General features: G+C 45.6%; 1 protein-coding gene across 1 annotated transcript in view; it reads left to right on the top strand.

Moving 5' to 3' along the window:
• The first annotated feature begins 4,703 nt into the window (after positions 1-4,703).
• The window catches only part of LOC144698056 (uncharacterized), a 136,661-nt gene continuing 115,564 nt past the window's right edge, over positions 4,704-25,800 (top strand). Inside the window, exons 1-2 of the mRNA XM_078569987.1 lie at positions 4,704-4,775; positions 10,112-10,567. Coding sequence (XP_078426113.1) covers positions 4,704-4,775; positions 10,112-10,567 — 528 coding nt within the window. The remainder of the gene's footprint in view (positions 4,776-10,111; positions 10,568-25,800) is intronic.

Here is a 25,800-nt window from a genome sequence, read left to right as displayed (position 1 = left end):
GATGGAGCCGGTGGTCAGGGAGTGGAGTTTGTAGCGGGGACTGAAGACAATGGCTTCAGTCTTCCCAATATTGAAATGGAGGAAATTTCTGTTGATCCAGACAAGTCAGGATGATGTGTGACTAGGAAAGGATCTTGGAGATGATGGTGTTCACATACACCTGCGACCCTGTTCCTTTAGGTGGTGGAGGTTGAGGTTTCTGGAGACTTTGTCAAAGTTCTTGTTGTGTTGTAGGTATCCCTTGACACCCTGCCTCTCCCACTTCTGTCTCCCTCTCCTCCCTTGTAGGCCAGAGTCTTGTGTAGGCCCAGACTGGGTGGCGGGTTCCCTTCCCTGAAGGAACATTAGTGAACCAGTTGAGTTTTTATGACAATCCAGCAGTTTTCATGGTCACTTTTTCCTCGTGCCGGCTCCACAAATTCCCAGATTCATTCAGCTCAATTTCACAACCTGCCTTTGTGTTTTTGTGGGTTCTCTCTCTCTCCCTTAGCAGCAAAAAAGCAGCAAATATAACCCCTCTATTCAAGGAGGGAGGGAGGCAGAAAACAGGAAACTATTGGCCAGTTAGCTTGACGTCTGTCGTGGGGAAGTTATCAGAATCAATCATTAAGGAGGTTATGGCTGGGCACTTAGAAGAGCTCAAGGCAATTGGGAAGAGTCAGCATGGTTTTGTGAAAGGAAAATCATGTTTAACCATTTGATTGGAGTTTTTTTTGAAGGAGTAACATGCGCAATGGATAAAGGGGAGCCTGTAGATGTACTGTATTGGACTTCCAGAAGGCATTTGAGAAGGTGCCACATCAAAGATTATTACGGAAAATAAAAGTGCATGGTGTAGGGGGTAACTTATTAGCCTGGATAGGAGATTGGCTGGCTGGCAGAAAGCAGAGAGTATGTGTAAATGGGTCTTTTTCTGATTGGCAGGATGTGATGAGTGGAGTCCCACAGGGGTCTGTGTTGGGGCATCAACTTTTTATGATTTACATCAATGACTTAGATGAGGGGAGTGAAGACGTGGTAGCTAAATTGGCAGATAGCACAAAGATAGCAAGGAAAGTATGTTGTGAAGAGGACATGAGGAGGTTGCAGATGGATATAGATAGGTTGAATGAGTGGCCAAAGATCTGGCAAATGGAGTGAAATGTGGGAAAATGTGAAGTTGGTCACTTTGGCAGGAAGAACAAAAAAGCAGAGTATTGCTTAAATGCAGAATGGCTGCATAATTCTGAGGTGCAGAGGGACCTAGGTGTTCTAGTAAATGAGTCACAAAAAGTTTGTATGCATGTACAGCAAGTAATTAATAAGGCTAATGGAATGCTATCCTTTGTTACGAGAGGGGTTGAACATAAAAGTAAGGATGTTATGCTTCAGTTATACAGGACCACACCTTGAATTCTATGTGCAGTTTTGGTCTCCTTATTTAAGGAAGGATATAAATTCATTGGAGGTGGTTCAAAGGATGTTCACTAGATTGATATCTGGAATGAGCGGGCTGTCTTATGAGGAAAGGTTGGACAGACTGGGCTTGTTTCCACTGGAGTTTAGAAGAGCGAGGGGTGATTCGATTGAAGTATACAAGATCCTGAATGGCCTTTGCAAGGTGGACGTCGAAAGGATGTTTCCTCTTGTGGGTGAGTCCAGAACTAGGGGGCACTGTTTCAAAATTAGGGGGTCGCCCTTTTAGGACAGAGATAAGGAGAATATTTTTCTCTCAGAGGGGTGTGCGAATGGGAACTCTCTGCCTCAGAAGGCGGTGGAGGTGGGGTCATTGAATATTTTTAAGACAGAGGTAGATAGATTCTTGTTAGGCAAGGGAATCAAAGGTTATCGGGGTTAGATGGGAATGTGGAAATTCAAAGACAAGAAGATCAGCTATGAACATATTGAATGGCACAGCAAACTTGAGAGGCCAAATGGTCTGCTCCCGTTCCTATTCCATATGTTCTTATGGTCTCTCTCCAGTGTGAATTCGCTGGTGTATTTGCAAGTGGGATGACTGAGTGAATCCCTTCCCACACACGGAGCAGGTAAATGGTCTTTCCCCAGTATGAAACCGCTGGTGTCTCAGCAGGCTGGATGGCTGAGTGAATCCCTTCCCACACTCAGAGCAGGTGATCGGCCTTTCCCCACTGTGAACCCGCTGGTGTATCAGCAGGTCAGATGACTGAGTGAATCCCTTCCCACACTCAGAGCAGACGAACGGTCTCTCCCCATTGTGAATTCGCTGGTGTGTTCGCAGGTTGGTTGAGGAAGTGAATCCCTTCCCACACTCAGAGCAGGTGAATGGCTTCTTACCACTGTGAATTCGCTGGTGTCTCAGCAGCTCAGATGACTGAGTGGATCCCTTCCCACATTCAGAGCAAGTGAATGGTCTCTCCTCAGTGTGAATTCGCTGGTGTGTTCGCAGCTTGGATGACTGAGTGAATCCCTTCCCACACTCGGAGCAGGTGAACGGCCTTTCCCCAGTGTGACTGCGTCGATGGATTTCCAGCTGGGATGGGTAATTGAATCCTTTCCCACGGTTCTTACATTTCCACGGTTTCTCCATGGTTCAAGTGTCCCTGTGTCTCTCCAGGTTTGATGATCATTTGAATCCTTGTCCACACATAGAACACGTGTACAATTTCCCCCTGCTGTGAATGGTGTGATGTTATTTCAGGCTGTGTAACTGGTTAAAGCTCTTTCCACAGTCAATTCACAGGAACAGTCTCATTCGGGTGTGTGTGTGTCTCGGTGCTTTTCCAGTCACACTGATGTTTGAAATCTTTTCCCACAGACAGAACAGACAAATATTTCTCCTTCCACATTCAAAGATGATAATATTCAGGTTCTGATGAATCGAGTGACTCTGTCAGATCTTGATGTGATGTTTGGTTTGAGATCTCCCTCTGTAAATCCTCCCCTTCCGATACCATGTAAAAGGAGTTTACAAGAGTGATCACTGTAAGAACAGGATAGAATTTCAGAACAAACAATTCTCATTTCTATGGAACATTATTTCCTGTCTTCTTCTCCAAAAGCTGCAAATCCCTGTCCCACACATTCTCCCTCCTCCTTGTGCTGAAGCCAAACAGAGCTTTGGATAATTCTTCCTGTATCTTTTTAACAAATTTTTCCAACTGAAGATAACAATATGTTTGATCATTCACTTCAGTCATTACTCATGACAAAACATTAATCTGAAACCCTCTGACCGACCATACAGAATAGCAGACGTTAACCTTGTGTCCAAAACTTACTGTGTGGAGATTTAATGAGTGATTGTGAAGGTGGTTTCTCCAAACCTCCCAGGGTTTCCTTCCTTCCTTCTCTCCCTCTCTAACTAAGTTAAACCTGGGATCAGTCTTATGGCTCATTGTGGTTACTGCTTCTCTTCCTGATGACTAATTAACTCCAATTAAACACTAATAAGACTGAAGACACTGTTTTCAGTCCCTGCTCCAATCTCCATTCCCTAGATAGCAACTCCATCCTTCTCCCTGGGAACAGTCTGAGATTAAACCAGGCTGTTCATAAACTCGGTGTTACATTTGATATAGAGATCAGATTCTGACCTCATATCTGTGCCATCACTAAAATCACCTGCTTCCACCTCTGTAACATTACCCGCCCTCACCCTGTCTCAGTGCATCTGCTGCTGAAACCCTCATCACTGCCGTTGTTACCTCCAGACTTGAATGACTATCCCAACACACTCCTGGCTGGTCTCCCACATTCTACTCTCCGTAAACGTGAAGCCATCCAAAAGTCTGCTGTCCATGTCTTCACTCGTAGCAAGTCCTGTTCCTCTGTCACCCATTTGCTTCCTGACCTGTCTTGGATCCCGGTCAAGCAACAACTTGATTTTAAAATTCTCATCCTTGTTTTCAAATCCCTCCATAGCCTCACCCTTCCTTATCTCTGTAATCTCCTCCAGCCCTACACCCCTCTGAGATATCTGCACTGCTTGAATTCTGGAATCTTGTACATTCTCCATTTTAATCGCTCCAGCATTAATGACCTTGCCTTAAGTTCCCTCATTCCCAAACTCTGAAATTCTCCACCTGCACCACTCCCTCTGTCGACCACATTTTCCCTCTTTAAGAGACTTGAGTATTGCTAAAAAAAGAGACATTCTGTCAAAACCTTTTCTCTTGTACTCATCAGGACAGACGCAAGAACATCAAATTTCAAAGACTATCAGTCGGGCACATAATGTGGCTCACTTATGCTTGCTAGAAGTTACATACACAGGGAACTGCCCACTGCAGACAGAAGGGACATGTCCAGGGATGGGGCCATTTGTTGAATTAAACAAAAGCATGGAGGATGATAGCTCTTTGGTGCATTCTCCGTGGCAATGCCTTGACCAATCAGAGCTGACTGGCCAAACCAGTCAACACCCTTTCCTTGTGCAGCATAAATTGTTGTTCGCTGAGAAATTTGGTTTTTTTTGCATCTGTCCAGAGGAGTGCAACATGAAATATCAGCAATATGTCTCCCTTTTTCAGCAATACTTAAATTCTGTACTACTGAGTGACTGTGGGTTTATAATTCTATTGTTGCTGATCTAAAACTCCTGGTGAACACACGTTTTATGAACGTCTCCCTCGGGCTGTTGCTCATTGTTCCCGTGAGGATGGCGGACGCGCATGCGCCCTGTAGCACATTGACTCATCAAGACGGCCGCGCATGCGCCCATACTCACATTGCCCCCTATAAAGATGGCGGCCGCTAACTCCGGCCTTCCTCCCGCAGCTCCGAGCAAACCCGGGACCGGAGGCTCCTTATTGAGAGTTTGGGGCTGACACCGTGAGTTTATGAAGCTTCCAAATTCACCCGTCAGCCCTATCTCTGTTCACGGGTTTATTTTCGGTTCTGTATTCGCACTCGGCCTTTGTTAAACCCGCATTTTAAATCCGCTGGCTGGAGCTCCCTTACCGCCTGTCTCCACGGACTGCGCATGTTCCGACTCAAATGATTGGCGGCAGCTCCAGACCAATAGGAAAAAGGGAGGGATTGGAGGACCGAGCGGGAGCAGCTGATCCTCCAGCCAATCGGAGTGAGAGGGGCGGAGCCTGCCGGGAGTGGAGTATGCGCAGTGTGAGCGCGGGACCGGGACGAAGGCGGTGGACTTTTTTTTCCCAATAATTGATATAGATTTTTCTTTTCCCACCTATTTCCATTATTTTTAAATGTATTTCCATCCATTGTTTTATCTCTACCTTTTATCCTATTTCGATCCCTTCACCCCACCCCCACTAGGTCTATCTGTACCTTGCTCGTCCTGCTTTCTACCCTTAATTAGCACATTCCTTAGATAATATCACCACCTTCAACACCTCTTTGTTCTTTTGTCTGTGACATCTTTTGGTTATCTCCACCTTTCACTGGCCCTCTATCCAGCTCGACTTGTCCCACCCCCCTTAAACCAGCTTATATTTCACCTCTTTTCAATTTTTACTTAGTTCTATTGAATAGTCATATGGACTCGAGACGTTAGCATCTGCTGAGAGGAACACAGTTGTCAGACCTGCTGAGTTTTTCCAGGTATTTTTGTTTTTGTTGCGGTGGAATTTAAAGTCCAGCGGGTGAGAAAGGGCCGAGTGCAGGAGAGGAATGGAGCCGGAGGGTGGACTGGGAGGATTAACAAACACCCGGTGTAGGACTCCAAACCCGGATTAGAAACTCCCGTAGCCCAGTTTATACCGAGTGTTTGGAAACTCCTTTTACAGGGGGTTAGAAGGGGAGGATTTACACACAGCAAACTCAAACTAAGGGAAATATTTGTCTCTTTGGATTGACCTGCTGAAACACATTGAATTCTCACTGGCGAGAGGCTGTTCAGTTGCTCACAGTGTGGTAAGAGGTTCAGGACATCATCCCACCTGCTGGGACACCATTTACACTGACAAGAGACCTTTTAATTTAAGTGTGAGAAGTGCTTTAAAAGGTGTGGGGAACCTTGCGTGGAAATTTGCTAGTGCTGTCGGTGGGCTCTTAAACTAATTTGGTATGGGGGTGGGATACTGAGTGGAGGTATAGTAGGGGGTGATGTACAGACAAGTATATAAGAAAAAACAAGTCAGTCTGGAAGGCAGAGTGTACAAAGTCAAGTTAAGGCACAAGGCAACATGGCAAGGCTGGATGACATTTATTTTAATGTAAGGAGTGTTGTGAGTAAGGCAGATGAGTTGCAGATGCTGATTAACAAATGGGGATATGATATCATTGCTATCACGGCGACATGGCTGAGGGAGGGGCAGGACTGGCAGCTCAATATTCTGAGGTATAGAATCTTCAGGTGAGACAGGAAGGGGGCAGAGGTTGTAAAAGAGATGGTGGTGTCACAATATTGATCAAGGAGTCAATTACTGCAGTAAGGAGGGATGGTATCTTAGAAGGTTCCTTAAATCAGGCCGTATAGGTAGAACTTAAAAACAGAAAGGGGGCAATCACATTGTTGTGAGCATCCTATAGACCCCCAAACAGTCAGGGAGAGATAGAAGGGCAGATATGTAGGCAAATCTCAGAAGTGTTAAAATAATAGGGTAATAATAATCGGGGATTTCAACTTCCCCAATATTAACTGGGATAGACAAAGTGTGAAAGACTTTGAGGTGGCAGAATTCTTCAAATGTATCCAGGCGAGATTTTGAAGCCAGCACATAGAAAGTCCTACAAGAGAGGTGCTGGACCTATTAGAGAACAAAGCTGGGCAAGTTGTAGAAGTATCAGTGGGGGAGCAGTTCAGTGATAATGACCATAACTCAGTAAGATTTAAGTAGTTATGGAAAAGGATGAAGACGGATAGAAAATAAGGGTTTTGAATTGGGGAAGGCCAATTTCAATATGATAAGACAGGACCTGGCCAATGTGGACTGGGAGCAGCTACTTGCAGGAAAATCAACATCAGAGCAGTGGGAGTCATTCAAAAAGGAAATAGTGTGCAGGGCCAACATTTTCCCACAAAGGACCAACAAGTCCAGAGAAACCAGGATGTTGAGGAATTGACAGGATTAGATAAGGGGGGTAAAAATGGAAGCTTATGGTACATACCGAGGGCTCAAAACAGCAGGAGCCCTTGATGGGTAGAGAAAGTGCCGGGGGTTACTTAAAAAAGAAATTAGGAAGGCAAAGAGGGGGCATGAAAAACACAGCTGGGTGAAATAAGTTAAAATCCAAAGGCATTTTATAAGTATATTCAGGGAAGAGGATAACCAGGGAAAGATTAGGGCCCATCAGGGACCAAAATGGCAAACTGTGTGAGGAGCTGGAAGATGTAGATGAGGTTTTAAATGAGTACTTTGCATCTGTATTAACTAAACAGAAGGACGATGTGGGTATAGAAATCAGGGAGAGGTACTGTGATATACTTGAACAAATGAGTATTGAGAGGGAGGAGGTATTAGCGGTTTTATTGGGCCTTAAAAGTGTAATAATCCCCAGGCCCAGATCAGATGTATTCCAGGTGCTGTGGGAGGCAAGGGAGGAGATTGCAGGGGCCCTGACATTAATTTTCAAATCCTCTCTGGCCACAGGAGGGGTGCCAGAGGACTGGAGGACAGCTAATGTGGTACCATTATTAAAGAGGAATGGTAGGGATAAACCAGGGAGCTAATAGGCCAGTGAGTCAAACATCAGTGGAAGGAAAACTTTTGGAAACATTGAGGGACAGAATTAATCCCCACCTGGAGAGGCAAGAATTAATCAAGGATAGTCAGCATGGCTTTGTCAGTGAGAGATCATGTCTAACAAATTTGATTGAATTTTTCAAGGAGGTGACGAGGTGTGTAGATGAGGGTAGTTCAATTGATGTAGTCCACATGGAATTCTCTAAGGCTTTTGACAAGGTCTGGCCTGGGAGACAGGTCCAGAAGATAAGAGCCCATGTGATCCAGGGCTATTTGGCAAATTGGATCCAGAATTAGCTCAGTGTCAGGAGGCAGAGGGTGATGGTCAAAGGTTGTTTTTGTGACTGGAAGCCTGTGTCCAGTGGCGTACTGCAGGGTTCAGTGCTGGGTCCCTTGTTGTTTTTAGTGGACATTAATGATGTAGACACGAATGTAGGAGGTATGATCAGTAAGTTCACAGGTAACACAAAAAAATCACTAGTGTGGTAAATAGCGAGGACCCTTAGACAACAGGACGATATAGACGGGCTGGTCAGATGGGCAGAACAGTGGAAAATGGAATTGAAAATGAAAACATGTGAGGTGATGCATTTTGGGAGGACTAACTAGGCAAGGGAGTACATGATGAATGGTAGGACCCGAGGAAGTACAGACCCTTGGTGTGCATGTCCATAGATCCTTGAACATAAGAACATAAGAACCAGGAGCAGGAGTGGGCAATTCACCCCCCTCGAGCCTGACCCGCCATTCATTACGATCATGGCTGATCTCATTTTGGCCTCAACTCCAATTTCCCTCCCTCTCCCCATAACCTTTCAACCCATTACTAATTAAGTCCGTGTGGTGAAGGTGCTCGCACAATGCTGTTACGTAAGCAGCTACAGGTTATTCACCCAGCGATGAGGAAGGGACATTGATATATCTCCAAATCAACAACAACAATTTGTGTTTATATCACACATTTATTGTTATATAGTTTACCAAGACATTTCACAGAAATGTTAGAAACCATGGAGATACTCAGGCAGGTGGCCAATAATTTGGTCAAAGAGCTCGGTCTGAAGGAATATCTTAAAGGATGCAAATGAGGTAGAGAGGCGGAGAGGTTTAGGGAGGTAATTCTAGAGTATTAGAAACTGACAGAATGGCAACCAGTGATGGAATTATTAAAATCAGTAATTCTCGAATTCAAGAAGAGCAGATATCTCGGGGGGATTGTGAGGCTGGAGGAGGTTACAGAGATAGGAATGATCACAACCATGGAGGAAAACAAGGATGAGAATGTGAAAATTTAGGTGCTACTTAAATGAGTGCCTTCAAATCGTTTGTATAGTTTGTGAATGGCTGTGGGCCAAGCACTGATCCTTGTCGTATCCCACAAATAACTGCCTGTCATCCTGAGAATGAGACATTTACTCCGACTCTGTTTTCTTTCTGTTCACCAATTCTCAATCTATAACAGGATATTACCCTAATCCCATGCACTTGAATTCTGTTTATTGACATCCTGTGCTTTGTTTAGTAACCTTCTTTCTCTGTCTCTCCCACTCCTCTCTCTCTTTCTCTCTCTGTCACATTGAATTCTCCAGCCCAGCGAGTTGTGGACGGTCCATCATTGAATATATTTCCGGCTGAGATGGGGAGATTTTTGGTCTCTCAGGGAGTTGAGGGATATGGGGAGTGGGTGGGAAAGTGGAGTTGAAGCCCAAGATCAGCCACAATCGTATTGAATGGTGGAGCAGGCTCGACAGGGTGTTAGGACTTCTCTTGTTCCTATTTCGTATGTTCTTATGGAGGCCAGAGTCTTGTGTAGGCCCAGACCAGGTGGCAGGTTCCCTCCCCTGATGGACATTAGTGAACCAGTTGGGTTTTTATCACGATCCAGCAGTTTTCATGGTCATTTTTTCCCAGTGCCGGCCCCACAAATTCCCAGATTCATTCAGCTCAATTTCACAACCTGCCTTTAAGTTTTTGTGGGTTCTCTCTCACTCCCTTTTTCTGTTTTAAATCAATTTCACAGAGTATTAGAAGGGGAGGATTTGCAGTCGGGAAACTGAAACTAAACATCACATCAGGATCTGACGGAGTCGGGTAATTTATCTTAAACTGAGTATCTTCAGATTCTGAACATGGAAGGAAAAAGCACCGTTCACAGTTGGGAGACACCGTACACGTGTTCTGTGTGTGGACGAGGCTTCAGCCGATCATCTGACCTGACGGAGCATAAATGCAGTCACAATGGAGAGAAACCATGTAAATGTACGGACTGTGGGAAGAGATTCAAATCCCCATTGGAACTGGGAACGCATTGGTGCACTCAAACTGGGGAGAGACCATTCACTTGCTCTGAGCGTGGGAAGGGATTGATTCAATTAGCCAACCTCATGGGACACCAGCGAGTTAACACAGATGAGACACCTTTTAAATGCCCACAGTGTGAGAAGTGCTTCAAAAGTTCTGTGGAACTAAAGTCCCATCAACATGTTCACGCTGATGAGAGACCGTTCAGGTGCTCTCACTGTGGGACTGGGTTCAGACGATCATCTCAACTCATCACGCACCAGCGAGTCCACACTGGAGAGAGACCATTCACCTGCTCCGCATGTGGGAAGGGATTCAATCAGTCATCCCACCTGCTGCTGCACCAGGGAGTTCACACTGGAGAGAGGCCATTTACCTGCTCCGAATGTGGGAAGGGATTCAGTCGGTCATCCGACTGGCTAAGGCACCAGAGAGTTCACACTGGAGAGAGGCCATTTACCTGCTCCGAATGTGGGAAGGCATTCAGTCGGTCTTCCAACCGGCTAAGACACCAGAGAGTTCACACTGGAGAGAGGCCATTCACCTGTTCCGAATGTGGGAAAGGATTCATTCAGTCATTCAACCTGCTGCTGCACCAGAGAGTTCACACTGGAGAGAGGCCATTTACCTGCTCCGAATGTGGGAAGGGATTCAGTCGGTCATCCAACCTGCTGAGACACCAGCAAGTTCACAAGTAACTGCCGTGATGGGATTTTGCTCTTAATAACATTCAGGACTGAATTATGTTCATTATAGTGTGTTTCTGTAGACATTAATAAACTCCAGCCCGCTTAGATAAAAGTCAAATAAATCAGCATTGTGTTAAACACAATGCGTTGAACCTTTTTAATATTTTTAACAAGTTAGTTGCTTTTTGATGTTAATAAACTCCAGCCCAGTTACAGATTCTGTATAAAATTGGAATAAATCAGCTTTGCGATGAACAGTTGAGTCGTTTTGATATTCCTAGCACAAGTTAGTTCCTTTTGAAGGGCTCTCCCTCTCCCCTGTCTCCTCCATCCCCACCTCCAGCAACAAGTGCGAGGAGCTCATGGAGCTTCTTTGTCACTAAGATTGAGACAATCTGATCTGCTGCCTCTGCTGCTTCCCTCCCTTCCACTAGCCCACCGGGACAAACTATCTCTAAAGATCCCCCTTGTCCGAGCCTGAACTCGTGATTAAATGACAAAGGGGATGATGGTGCAAGGCAGCACTGGGTGATAATGAGACAAGGAAATAAACTAATGGGACAAGTGGAGAAACAACACAGGCCCAGAGGAGGGATAAATGGTAAAAGAAGAACCATTACCAGCACCTACTGTCAGAAAAAATGGGAGCAATGGTTATGATCTGAAATTGTCAAAATGAATGTTGAGTCCAGAAGGATGTAAAGTGTCCAATGAAAGATGGGCTGCTGTTCCTCGAGCTTCCATTGAGCTTCATTGGAACAGTGCAGGAGGCCGAGGTCAGAGTGGGAGTGGGTGGAGATTAAACTGGTAAATGACCAGGACCTCAGGGTCACACTTGGGGACTGAAAGGTGATGTTCCACGAAGCAGTTACCCAATTGGGATTTAATCTCCTCAATGTAGAGAAAACCGCACTGTGGTCAGTGAATAGACAATACTGAATAGCAAGAAGTACAAGTAAATCACTGTGCCCCTTGGAAAGTGTTTGGGGTCCTGGAATGTGGGAAGGGAGGAGGTGGACGGGTGCTGCTGCATCTGCTGTGCTTCAATGGAAATGATTCACAGTGATGTTCATAAGAACACAAAAAATAGGAGCAGAGTTGGACTAAAAGGCCCCTTGAGCCTGCTCCACCATTAAGTGTTCTTCCAGCTCAACTTCACTTTCCCATCCTATCACCATATCCCTTAGTGCCCAAATATTTATGGATTTCCATCTTGAACATATCAAGATGGAGAACAACAGACTCTGTGCATTTCCCAGATTAATAGTTGCACTAACAGGGTGCATGTGAATTACAAATTCACCTCTTCACTGCTTGGTAATCATGTTAAATGAGCTTTACACTGGCCCCATGCTGAAATCTAGTCATTCTCTGACAGGTATTCTTAATGGCATGATTAGTAAATTTAGAATGAAAAATACCCTCTGCTTTACTGTAAGGCTGAGAGACAACTTTGTAATTGATTCATAATGTCACAGGCCGGCTCATTAGATCTGCTCATTTCATCTAATCTTATTTTCAGCTAATGGGAGAATGGCTGAAACAGGGGATGGTGAATAACAGCTCGAAATCACAGTCCCCTCTCCCGAAGCCATAATGATCCATACAACATACAGGAATTTGGGATAATGTGACTTTGATGCTCAGATTAGCTCTGCCTCCATATTATAGGAAGGAGCGAAGCACTGGGGATGGTGCAAAAAAGATTTACTGGAATGATGCCAGAATTGGAAAATATGTCAAATTCACAAAGATTTAACAGATTGAAAAGTTTTTCTCTGGAAAAGAAAGTGAGGGATGACTTGACTAAGGCCTTTAAGATAATGAAAGGGGTTGACAGCGTAGACAAATGGAAGAGTTTTCCACTTGGAGATTGTTGAGAATAAATATACGTTAGTCATCAATAAATCTAATGCACAATTCATATGCAACTTCTTCAATCAGAGATAAAAGCAGAAAATTATGGAAATACTCAGCACATCCAGGAGAATCTGTGAATTGAGAAATAGAGTTAAGTTTTCAGGTCTGCTCACTGATGCAGTGCAGTTCTGATGGAAAGTCACAGCCCTGAAATTTAAATACATCTTTCACTCTCCACAGACACTGCCAGATCTGCTGAAAATTCCAATATTTTGTTTTTTTATTTCAGATTTACAGCACCACTTTTCTCTAACTGTGGTTGAGAATGTAGAGCACATTCTTAGAAGGGTTTGAGATCCCAGTGTGAGCTGAAACTCATGTTGCAAAATCACACCATGAAATCACACCAGCTGAATGTGGAAATGGATTCACCTCGTTATTCCATTTTCTGACGCAGCAGCACAGTCATACCTGTGGGAGACCATTCAGATACTTCATGTATGCAACCCTTTGCTCACTGCCCACCTGCTAACACTCCAGTTTTAGAAGGTCAAAGGATTAGATCCATAATTGCTACATTCCAACTGACAAGACAGAGTTTCAGTAGTCAGAATATGGGAAGAAAAATCATTTATCTGCGCCGCTGCTGAGACTCCAGTGAGTTCAGATCTAACTGTCAGGGTTTGTTCTGTTGTTAATTACACCCAGGACAGAACTATGGTGGAGGGGCCGTGCACTATGGTTGCCATATCAATATTAATAATTTTATATATTGGCCCTATGGCGTCAATCATCATCGGATCATAAAACATAATTATCTTATCAGAAAAAACCTTTCAATGGCGGTATGTTTACCCAGGATTCAGTGGGGGGCGGAATGTGCTCTATCCTCACGACAGGCGGTCCTCGCGCTCGCGCAGTAGATGGCAGTGACTGATACATGCGCATTGCGATCTCTGACTGGAGCATGCGCAGTACCATCTGTACCTGGAGCTGATGGAAGACGTTGAGAAATGGCGAACACAGGCGAGTAAAAGGAGCCGGTGAGTGGGGGAGGGATGGAGGCGGCGGAGTGGGCGGGGAGGCTTCATGAAGACCTTGTGAAGTTCTGAAATCTTGAATAAGAAGCTACCGGTCCTGCGGTTACTCCGAATGGAGAGGAGACAATTCTGACCCGCGTCTCCTCTCGGAGACAGGCCCGAGTTAATAACCGCCATCTTCACAGGGGCAATGTGCAGCAGGGCGCATGCGCGGCCATCCTGGTGCAGGTAGCAGGAGGAGAGGATATTGTGTATTTCTATCCTGGACTGACAGGGATGGATTTTGGAAACTCCTTTTCCAGGGGGTTAGAAGGGGAGGATTTACACACAGCAAACTCAAACCAGGAGAAATGTTTGTCTCTTCTCAATTTCTATGTTGGACTGACGGTTAGTGTTTTTGTAAATTTCTGATACTGGATCTTAGAAGTGGAGGGTTGACAGATGGGAAACTCAAATCAAACATCAATTCAGATCTGGCAGAGTCACTCGATTCGTGAGGACCTGAATATCATCGGCCTTTAAGTCTGGAAGGTAAACAGTTGGCCTGTCTGTCTGTGGGGAAAGATTACTTGTAAAAGAAAGAATAATTAACTGGGGAAAGCCAACTTCAATAAGGTGGGAATGGATCTGACCCAGTAAAGTGGAATCAAAGGTTGGCAGGAGAAACTGTAATTGAGGAATGCGCTGCCTTAAAGAGGAAATAGATCAGTCATAGTAATGACATATTCTTACAAATGAGGAAGGTGTGGCCAACATATCCACAGCTCACTAAATAAGAGAAGAGATTAAGATGAAGATGAATAAGTCTGCTAACAGAGATATCAGGTGGCTAATACAACCGAGAGACAGGATAAAGAAAGAATATTCAGAGAGAAATTGGAAAAAGAAAGTAAGAGAAGCAAAGAGAGAGTATGAGAAGAGACTGGCAGCTAACATGGCAGGAAATCAAAACGCTTTCTCTGGCTGATACCTAGTAACAGGGTGGTAAAAGGAGAAAGGGGCTGATTAGGGATTTAAACAAAGGTGATTTACCCATTGGGACAGGGGGCATGGATGAGGTATAAATGAATATTTGGCATCTGTCTTTACCAAAGAAGATGATGCTGCACAGGTCATGGTTAAAGAGGAGGTAGTTCAAACACTTGTGTTTAATATTGATAAGGAGAAGGTATTATATAGGCTGTCTGATAAAGTTGACAAGGCACCTGGATTGGATGAGATGTATCCAAGGATACTGAGGGAATTCAGAGTGGAAATTGTGGAGGCACTGACCATATTATTCCAATCTTCTTCAGACCAATGAGTGGTGACAGAGGACAGGAGAATTGCAAATCATACACCTTTGTTCAAAAAGGGTGTAATGATAAGCCCAGCAACTACCAGACCAGTCAGTTTAACCTTGGGAGTGATAATTCTGGACAAAATAAATAGTCACTTAAGCAAATGTGGGCTAATTCAGGAAAGCCAGCACAAGTTTGTTAAGGGAAAATCATGTTAAATTAACTTGCTTAAGGTTTTTCAAGAGTTAACAGTGTGGTTGATGAGGGTAATGCTGTTAATGTGGTGTACATGGTCTTCCAAATGGCATTAGGTAAAGTGCCACATAACAGACTTGTGAGCAAAGTTATAGCTCATAGAACAAAATGGGCAGCAGCAACATGGGTACAAAATTAACTGAGTGACAGGAAACAGAGAGTAATGATTTTTCAGAATGGAGGAAGGTTGAAAGTGGATTTCCCCAGGAGTCAGTATTAGGACTCCTGCTCCTATGACCTAGACCTTGGTGTTCAGGCACAATTTTGAAATTTATGGGCACAGACTGTGTAGAAGGTCCTTTCTCTGGTGGACCCTAGTGAACCAGTTGAGTTTTTGTGACAATCCAGCATCTTTTGTGGTCACTTTATCCTCGTGCCGGCCCCAGAAATTCCCAGATTCATTCAGCTCAGTTTCACAGCCTGCCTTTGTGTTTTTGTGGGTTCTCTCTCACTCCCTCTTTCTGTTTTAAATCAATTCCACAGGATATTAGAAGGAGAGGATTTGCAGTCAGGAAACTGAAACCAAACATCACATCAGGATCTGATGGAGTTGCACAGTTTATCGTAGGCTGAATATCATCGGATTTTGAACATGGAAGGAAAAAGCACTGTTCACAGTGGGGAGAAACCATACACGTGTTGTGTTTGTGGACAAGGCTTCAGCCAATCATCTAATCTGGCAGGACATAAATGCAGTCCCAACAGGGAGGAAATGTGGGGACTGTGGGAAGGGATTCAATTACATGGAAAGACATCGGTGCAGTCAAACAGCAGAGAGACTGTTCATCTGCTCCGAGTGTGGGAAGGGATTCACTCGTTCATCCTACCTACGGAAACACCAGCGAGTTCACACTGACGAGAGATCTTTTAAATGCTTGGACTTTGGGAAGTGCTACAAAAGTTCCTGGGAACTGATGTCCCATCAACGTGTTCACACTGACGAGAGACTGTTCAGCTGCTCTTACTGTGGGACTGGGTTCAGGCGATCATCTCATCTGACAGTGCACCAACGAATTCACACTGGGGAGAAGCCATTTATCTGTTCCAAGTGTGGGAAGGGATTCACTCAGTCATCCAACCTGCTGAGACACCAACATGGTCACACTGGAGAGAGGCATTTCACCTGTTCAGAATGTGGGAAGGGATTCACTGATTCATCCCATCTGTTGACTCACCAGAGAGTTCACAGTGAGGAGAGACCTTTTCAATGTCCAGACTGCAGGAAGTGCTATAAAAGTTCCGGGGACCTGGTGTTCCATCAACGTGTTCACACTGACGAGAGACCGTTCAGGTGCTCTCACTGTGGGACTGGGTTCAGGCGATCAGCTAATCTTATTTCACACCAGCGAGTTCACACTGGAGAGAGGCCTTTCACCTGCTCCGTGTGTGGGAAGGGATTTACTCAGTCATCCAACCTCCTGAAATACCAGCGAGTTCACACTGGGGAGAGACCGTTCACCTGCTTTGAGTGTGGGAAAGGATTCACTCAGTCATCCAACCTGCTGAGACACCAGCAGGTTCACGAGTAACTACAGTGATTGAGTTTTGCAACTGAACCATGTTTCACTGGGGTCTGTTTCTGCTGATGTTAGTAAACTCCAGCCCAGTTATAGGTGTTAATGTCCTGGATAAAAATAAAATCATTAAGCTTTCTATTAAATAGAGGATATTGAATCTTTTTACGATCCCTAAGACATTAGTTCCTTTCGAAGGGCTCACCCTCTCCCCTGTCTCCTCCATCCTCACCTCCAACAACAAGTGTGAGGAGCTCATGGAGCTTCTTTGTCACTAAGATTGAGACAATCCGATCAGCTGCCTCTGCTGCTTTCTCCCCTTCCACTAGCCCATCGGGACAAACTGTCTCTAAAGATCCCCCATGTCCGAGCTCTGAACCCACATCTTTCTCCAGTTTCTCTCCCATCTCCCCTTCCTGCCCTCTCAGAGCTCACTTTGCCCATGAGACCCACCTCCTGCTCCATCGACCCTATTCCCGCTAAACTGCTGATCACCCAATTTCCCCACGTTCACTGATATTGTTAATGGCCCTCTTTCTTCAGGTACTGTCCCTGTCACCTTCAAATCTGCCATCATCACCTGTCCTCAATAAAACCAACACTTGACCCCACTATCCTATTAAACTCCCGCTCCAGCTCCAATCTCCTTTCGCTCTCCAAAGTCCTGATCACCTCCCAAATCCATGTCCACATTTCCCAGAACTCCATGTTTAAATCCCTCCAATAATATCTCTGTCCCTGTCACGGTATCGAAATAGCTCTTCCCAAAGTCACCAATGACACCCGATGTGAATGTGACAAAGGAAAACTCCCTCATTGTCCTTCTCGGCCTGTCCACAGCCTCTAACAACGTGGACCAAACCGTCCTCCTCCAATGCCTCTGCACTGGTGGCCAGCTGGGTGGGACATGATGAAACAATGTACAAATAATTCAAGGGCTGACTGACTTCAAGAAATAACCGGGCAGACAGGGAATGTCACCGTTACAACAAAGAGAGTCCGTGGTTTCAGTGAATGAGCCGACAGAAGGGTGTTGTGGAGTATCTAAAACACTCGACATGAGTCAGCTGTGTGATGGAAAAGCAACATTAACGACAAATATGGGGATACAGGAGAGCCTCAAAGACATCTCATCGATACAAGTTTCTCCCGTATGTTTGGAGTATTTTGTAGACATTACAGCATTGATCATGATTACAGACTGAACCGTATGCCCTTGTTTATAATTTCGATCCTGTACGTTCATGCCTATGTAGAAATGGTCTGCACCCATAGCTGGTTCCTCTGTTATTCCCCTCCCACCCCACACCACAAGTGCACTCCCTCTGACATTCACGACTTTCTAGCTCCTTCTCATTGTCTCCCTTTCCATCAACAATCAGCAAATTGATTTTTTTAACAATGTAAAAATAATGTCTAACCTTGTAATCCCGACATTAGCAAGAAGTCCCCTTATGTCCCCGTTGGACATCTGTCCATTCGACCATACCCTAATCCTTCTGTTAGTCCTAAATTAATTATGTCAGCCAGGCTAAGCTGAATTACTAACTTGAAGCATCTATGTGTTAATGACGCATTCCCCCCTTTCAAGGGTTAGGACAGTTTAGGAAGAAGGTTCATATTGTCATCATTAGGAACAACTGATCTCAAAGACAACCTCTTGTAGTGTGTGTGGAGGGGGTGTGCTGAATCAGGTTTAAATGGGTTAAATGATATATGTTTTCTATATTAGACAATCACATTAAAATCTGGCGCTCAGATGGGGATATGGATTTGTGTTAGGTGGGAAGATCGGGATCAGTGTATTACTCCAGGAAGCCTGAAGATCAGAGGGACAGTATTTCAGAACTGATTCCTGTGATAGCAGCAATCCCATTGCTGTCTGTGAAAAAGACCGATGGAAATATTTAAAATGGAAATCATAGGCATGTTGGAGGATGATGTACACAAGGAATTTGTGAACCACCTGAGGATAATAGTGAGGTGAAAGGAATGGATCTGGAAAGCAGCAGACACTTCATGTTGCTCCAGGAGAAGAGGGCCTGTTTGATTAGATGTCAGGTTTTACACAGCACACGGTCAGCCTGTGGTTTCACCCTGGATGAAGGATCTCCGAATCGTACCATTCACATCACTGGATGGGATTCTCTGGAGCCATGTCGTCTGCTTGGAGAGGAAGGTTTGTGTTATAGCTAATGAGAAGCAGCACAGACAACCACACACAGAGACCCACACACACATTCTCTGTCTGTCTCACACACTCAGACATCCTCTCCACACCCACACACATTTACACACACTTCCACACTCAGGGATACACCCGCACCCATACAAACAGACACACGAGGACACATCCTGTCCTATCAGGTGGACAACACCGACCAAAGTGACTAATACTGGGGATAAAGTATTGGTGCCTATGAAGAACACTGTTTTTGGCACATTCAAGTCAACATCACCCTCCATAGCCTGTGAGCGGTTTTGACCATCCAATCTCACCCCTTTCTCTGAACATTAAATCTATATTGAACAACATCTGGGACAGAGGCTACAACACAATTAGAACAATGAGCTGTCTATTGCCAGCTTTGGTGACAGTGGGAGGTAGTGTAAATTTCAGAACAACATCCTGGATAATTACAGCCTCTAATTTCCTCTTGGAATGACTTAAAATGTCAATTCCCCTCATGTTGATGGTCTGTTTGATGAGAGAATTCTGAGACAGATCACATGGAGAAAGAATATAATGTTGTTTTGACTCTGTATCCAATATTCCCTTGAGTTTGTTCATTGCTGCCCCAATATCCTGAGACATGTTCCTATGTTCAAAAGGAACTAATTTGTGTCAGCAATATTAAAAAAGACTCAATACACCATGTGTTTAACACAAATCTGATTGTTATCCAGAATATAAACCCCTATAACTGGGCTGGAGTTTATTACCATCAGCAGAAACAGACCCCAATGAACATGGTTCAGACCTGGATGTGATTCACAGCAAAATCCAATCACTTGTTAATTGTGAACTCGCTGGTGTCTCAGCAGGTTAGCGACTGAGTGAATCCCTTCCCACATGTGAATGGCCAGCATAGGAATGGCCTCTCTCCAGTGTGAATTCGCTGGTGTACAGTGAGTTGAGATGACCACCTGAACCCAGTCCCACAGTGAGAGCACCTGAATGGTCTCTCGTCAGTGTGAACACGTTGATGGGACATCAGTTCACTGGAATTTTAAAGCACTTCTCACAGTCTGGGCATTTAAAAGTCCACTCGGCAGTGTGAATTTGTTGATGTGTCTGTCGGTGGGATGACTTAGTAAATCTCTTGACACACTCAGAGCAGCTGAACAACTTCTCCCCAGTGTGAACTTGCTGGTGTCTCACCAGGTTGTTTGAATGGGTGAATCTTTTCCCACACATGGAGCAGCTGAATGGCGTCCCCTCAGTGTGAGTTTGTTCAGGCTGGATAACTGAGTGAATCCCTTCCCACACTCCGTACAGGTGAATGGCCTCTCCCCAGTGTGAATGTGCTGGTGTATGGTGAGTTCTGATAAATATATGCTTTCTTTACCACCTGATCCACCTGTCCTGCCACCTTCAGGGACCTGTGGACATGGACTCCGAGGTCTCTCACTTCCTCTACCCCTCCCAATATTCTCCTGTTTATTGTGTATTCTCCAGCTTTGTTTGCCCTCCCCAAATGCATTAGCATTAATTTTCTTTCTTTTTTACAGCTGATTTAAAGTTGCAGATTTTGCTCCGAATATTAAGTTGGGATTGATATTCAAAGTTAACTATTTAACTGCAGCAACAACTTCATCTGGGAGTCAGTGGATTAAGAGGAAAGATCCTAGACAGCGGATTAAGAGGTAAGATCCCAGACAGTGGTTCTTCAAGGTACACTGCAGGCCCGACAGCTCAATCAGCTCCACTCTCAGCTCAGGAGAGCTCAACAACTCCACATCCTGTCCACAGGGGAATTCTCCTGGTGCAGTGGGACCAACATTTGTACTTTAACTAACAGCACCAAAAAAACTAGATTAATCAGTTAGTCTGATTGCTGTTTGTGGAATCTTGCTGTGCACAAACAGGCTGTCATGAAACAGGAACAACTTATATAAAACATCCCAAGGTGCTTCAGAGGAGTTTCATAAAGGAAAAACTGACAAGTCACATAGGGAGATATTAGGACCAATGGACAAAGCCGTGATTGAAGAGGTAGATTTTAACCAACATCTTTAATCAGGAGAGAGAGCTGGAGAGGTGGAGAAGTTGGGGGAGAGAATTTCAAAGCTTCACACCAGGCACGGCCATCAATGGTGGAGTAATTAAGGTCAGGGATGCCAAAGAGGCCAGGAGGATGAGTGCTGAAATCTAGGAGGGTTGTAGGACTGGAGATTAGACAGATAGAGAGGGATGAGGACATGAAGGGATTTGAAACAAGTATGCAATTTTAAAATGGAGACATTGCTTGACCAGGAGCCATTGTGGGTCAATGAGCACAGGGGTGATGGGTGAATGGGATTTGAGGTGAGAACACACAGGCACAGAGTTTTGGATGATCTCATGATTCCGTGTGGGACGGGGTGAATGTGAGGGGCCGGCCAGAAATGTATTGGAATCATCAAGTCTAAAGGTAACACGGACATGGATGAGGGTTTGAGCAGCAGATGAGCTGGGGGTGGGGTGGAGACAGGCGACGTTATGGAGATTGAAATATCTGGTGTTAGTGATGGTGTGGATATGTGGTCAGAAACTCATCTTGGAGTCAAATATGACACCAAGATTGTGAACAGTGTGGTTCAGCCTCAGACAGTTCCCAGGGAGAGGGATGGACTCGGTAGTTAGGGAACAGAATTTGTAGTGGTGACCGAAGGCAATGACTTTGGTCTTCCCAATTTTTAATTGGAGGAAATTTCTGCTCATCCAGTACTGGATGTGGGATAAGCAGTTTGATAATTTAGTAACAGTGGAGGAATGGAAAGGGATGGTGGTGAGGTAGAGCTGGGTGTTGTCAGTGTACATGTGAAAACTAACACGGTGCTTCTGGATGATGTCACCGAGTGGCAGCATGTAGATGAGAAATAGGAGGGGCCAAGGATAGATCCTTGGGGGGCACCAAGTACAAGGACATTGGAGAGGAAAGGGAGGTTGGAGATGGGGCAGTAGTTTGTGAAGACAATGGGGGATCAGAGGTTTTTTTAGGATGGGTGATGACGATGCATTGAAAGGTGAAGAGGGACAGTCCCAGGAGAGAGAGAGAACCATTAATAATATCAGCTACATGGAGAAATTAGATAATCAGCAGTTTAGTGGGAACAGGATCGATGGGGCAGGAGGTGGGTCTCATGGACAAGATGAGCACTGAGAGGGCAGGAGGGGAGATGAGAGAGAAACTGGAGGAAGATGCGAGTTCAGGGTTCAGACAAGGGGGATCTTTACAGACAGTTTGTCCCGGTGGGCTAGTGAAAGGGAGATAAGCAGCAGAGGCAGCTGATCGGATTGTCTCAATCTGAGTGACAAAGAAGCTCCATGAGCTCCTCACACTTGTTGTTGGAGGTGAGGGTGGAGAAGGCAGGAGAGAGGGAGGGTCCTTCAACATGAACTAACTTGTGTTAGAGCCACTAAAAAGATACAACTCACTGTATTTCATACAAAGCTGATTTATTTGACTTTATCATATGATATACTTTTTTAATATTAACACCTATAACTGGGCTGAAATTTACTAACATCAGCAGAAACAGACCCCAATGTACATGGTTCAGTCCTGGATGTGACTAACAGCAAAATCTAATCAATGTTCTGAGTTACTTGTGAACTTGCTGGTGTCTCAGCAGGCTGGATCACCGAGTGAATCCCTTCACACACTTGGAGCAGGTGAACGGTCTCTCCCCAGTGTGAGTTCACTGGTGTACAGTGAGTTGAGATGATTCCCTGAACCCAGTCCCACAGTGAGAGCACCTGAACGGCCTCTCGTCAGTGTGAACACGTTGATGGTACATCAGGTTCCTGGAACTTTTGTAGCATTTTCCACAGTCTGGGCATTTAAAAGGTCTCTTGTCAGTGTGAACTCGCTGGTGTGTCAGCAGATGCGATAATTGACTGAATCCCTTCCCACACTGGGAGCAGGTGAACGGTCTCTCCCCTGTGTGAAGTTGCTGGTGTTGATGCAGCCCTGATGATCGGGTGAACTCCTGCCCACACTCGGGACAGGTGAACGGCTTCTCCCCAGTGTGAACTCACTGGTGTGTCAGCAGGCTGGACGATCGAGTAAATCCCTCCCCACATACGAAGGAGATGAACGGTCTCTCCCCAGTGTGAGTGCATCGATGAGTTTCCAGCTCAGACGGGAATCTGAATCCCATTCCACAATCCCCACATTTCCACGATGTCTCCCCACTGTGAACGGTGCTTTGTCCGTCCATGTTCAATAGGGCGACTCCGTCAGATCCTGATGTGATGTTTGGTTTCAGTTTCCCGACTGTAAATCCTCCCCTTCTAATCCCCTGTGAAATTGATTTAAAACAGAAAAAAGGGAGTGAGAGAGAACCCACAAAAACACAAAGGCAGGTTGTGAAATTGAGCTGAATGAATCTGGGAATTTGTGGGGCCGGCACGAGGAAAAAGTGACCATGAAAACTGCTGGATTGTCATAAAAACCCAACTGGTTCACTAATGTCCTTCAGGGAAGGGAACCTGCCACCCAGTCTGGGCCTACACAAGGCTCTGGTCTCTTTTAGGAGCATAGGTAGTGATCAAGAGAAGTCCTGACACCCCGTCGAGCCTGATCCACCATTCAATATGATTGTGGCTGAATTTGGGCTTCAACTGCACTTTCCCACCCACTCCCCATATCCCTCGACTCCCTGAGAGACCAAAAATCTCCCCATCTCAGCCTGAAATATATTCAATGATGGAGCATCCACAACTCGCTGGGCTGGAGAATTCTATGTGACAGAGAGAGAAAGAGAGACAAGGGGAGTAGGAGAGGCAGAGAGAGAAGGGGAGTGGGAGAGACAGTGAGAGAAGGGAAGGAGAGGCAGGGAGAGAAGGGGAGTGGGAGAGGCAGAGAGAGAAGGGGAGTGGGAGAAGCAGAGAGAGAAGGGGAGTGGGAGAGACAGAGAGAGAAGGGAAGGAGAGGCAGGGAGAGAATGGGAGTGGGAGAGGCAGAGAGAGAAGGGGAGTGGGAGAGGCAGAGAGAGAAGGGAAGTGGGAGAGGCAGGGAGAGAAGGGGAGTGGGAGAGGCAGGGAGAGAAGGGGAGTGAGAGAGGCAGAGAGAGAAGGGGAGTGGGAGAGGCAGGGAGAGAAGGGGAGTTGGAGAGGCAGGGATAGAAGGGGAGTGGGAGAGGCAGAGAGAGAAGGGGAGTGGGAGAGGCAGAGAGAGAAGGGGAGTGGGAGAGGCGGAGAGAGAAGGGGAGTGGGAGAGGTAGGGGATGAGGAGAGGTTCGTTATAGATCTACAACTAAACTAGAACTCGAACATGAAAACTGCTGGATTGTCATAAAAACCCAACTGGTTCAACTAATGTCCTTCAGGGAAGGGAACCTGCCACCCGGTCTGGGCCTACACAAGACTCTGGTCTCTTTAGGAGCATAAGTAGTGATCAAGAGAAGTCCTGACACCCAGTCGAGCCTGCTCCACCATTCAACACGATCGTGGCTGAATTTGGGCTTCAACTGCACTCTCCCGCCCACTCCCCATATCCCTCGACTCCCTGGGAGACCAAAAATCTCCCCATTTCAGCCTGAAATATATTCAATGATGGAGCATCCACAACTCGCTGGGCTGGAGAATTCTATGTGACAGAGAGAGAAAGAGAGACAAGGGGAGTAGGAGAGGCAGAGAGAGAAGGGGAGTGGGAGAGGCAGAGAGAGAAGGGGAGTGGGAGAGACAGAGAGAGAAGGGAAGGAGAGGCAGGGAGAGAAGGGGAGTGGGAGAGGCAGAGAGAGAAGGGAAGTGGGAGAGGCAGGGAGAGAAGGGGAGTGGGAGATGCAGGGAGAGAAGGGGAGTGGGAGAGGCAGAGAGAGAAGGAGAGTGGGAGAGAAGGGGAGTTGGAGGGGCAGGGATAGAAGGGGAGTGGGTGAGGTAGGGAGAGAAGGGGAGTGGGAGAGGCAGAGAGAGAAGGGGAGTGGGAGAGGTAGGGAGAGAAGGGGAGTGGGAGAGGCAGAGAGAGAAGGGGAGTGGGAGAGGTAGGGGATGAGGAGAGGTTCGTTATAGATCTACAACTAAACCAGAACTTTGACAAAACTTCCCAAACCCTCAACCTCCACCACCTAGGACCAGGGTAACAGGTGTATGCGAAGACCATCACCTCCAAGTTCCCCTCCAAGTCACACACCGTCCTGGCTTGTCTGACATCCAGTACTGGATATACAGAAATTTCCTCCATTTAAATATTGAGAAGATTGAAGCCATTGTCTTCAGTCCCCGCTACAAACTCAACTCCCTATCCACCGACTCCATCCCTTTCCTGACAACTGTCTGAGGCTGAACTAGACTGTTCACAACCATGGTGAAATATTTCACCCCAAGATGAGCTTCCAACCATATATCCACATCATCATCAAGATCACCTATTTCCACCTCAGTAACATCGCCCGACTCCACCCCAGTCTCAGCTCATCTGCTGCTGAAACTCTCATCCATTCCTTTGTTACCTCGAGACTTAACTATCCTAACGCACTCCCGGCCGGCCTCCCACATTCAGCCTCCCTGTAATCTTGAGGCCATCCAAAACTCTGCTACGTATGCGCTTACTCACACCAAGTCTTGTTCACCCATCACCCCTGTGCTCACCGACCTACAAAGGCTCCAGGATAAGAAGCAAAATTTTAAATTTCTCATCCGTATTTTCAAATCCCTCCAGGGTCTGACCCTCCCTATCTCTGTAATCCAGCCTCACAACCCTCTGAGGTATCTCAGCTCCTCTAATTCCGGCCTCCTGAGAATTCCTAATTTTAATCGCTCCACCGTTGGTGACAATTCTTTCATTTGCCTTGGCCACAAGCTCTGGAATTTCCTCCCTAAACTTCTCCACTTCTCTTTCTCTCCTTTAAGATGCTCCTTAAAACCGACCCATTTGACCAAGCTTTTGGTCACCTGCCCTAATATCTCCATATGTTGCTCAGTGTTAAACCTTGCTTTGCAACATTTCTGTGAAATGCCTTGGAATATTGTTTTACATTAAAAGTGCGATATAAATACAAATTATTGTTGGTGATTTGGATGTATATCAATGTTCCTTCCT

This window comes from Cetorhinus maximus, chromosome 23 (genome assembly GCF_964194155.1).
Source record: "Cetorhinus maximus chromosome 23, sCetMax3.hap1.1, whole genome shotgun sequence".
NCBI classification, from domain to species: domain Eukaryota; kingdom Metazoa; phylum Chordata; class Chondrichthyes; order Lamniformes; family Cetorhinidae; genus Cetorhinus; species Cetorhinus maximus.
The sequence above is the reverse complement of the archived record's forward strand: the minus strand, read 5'-3'. Positions and strand labels throughout refer to the sequence as shown.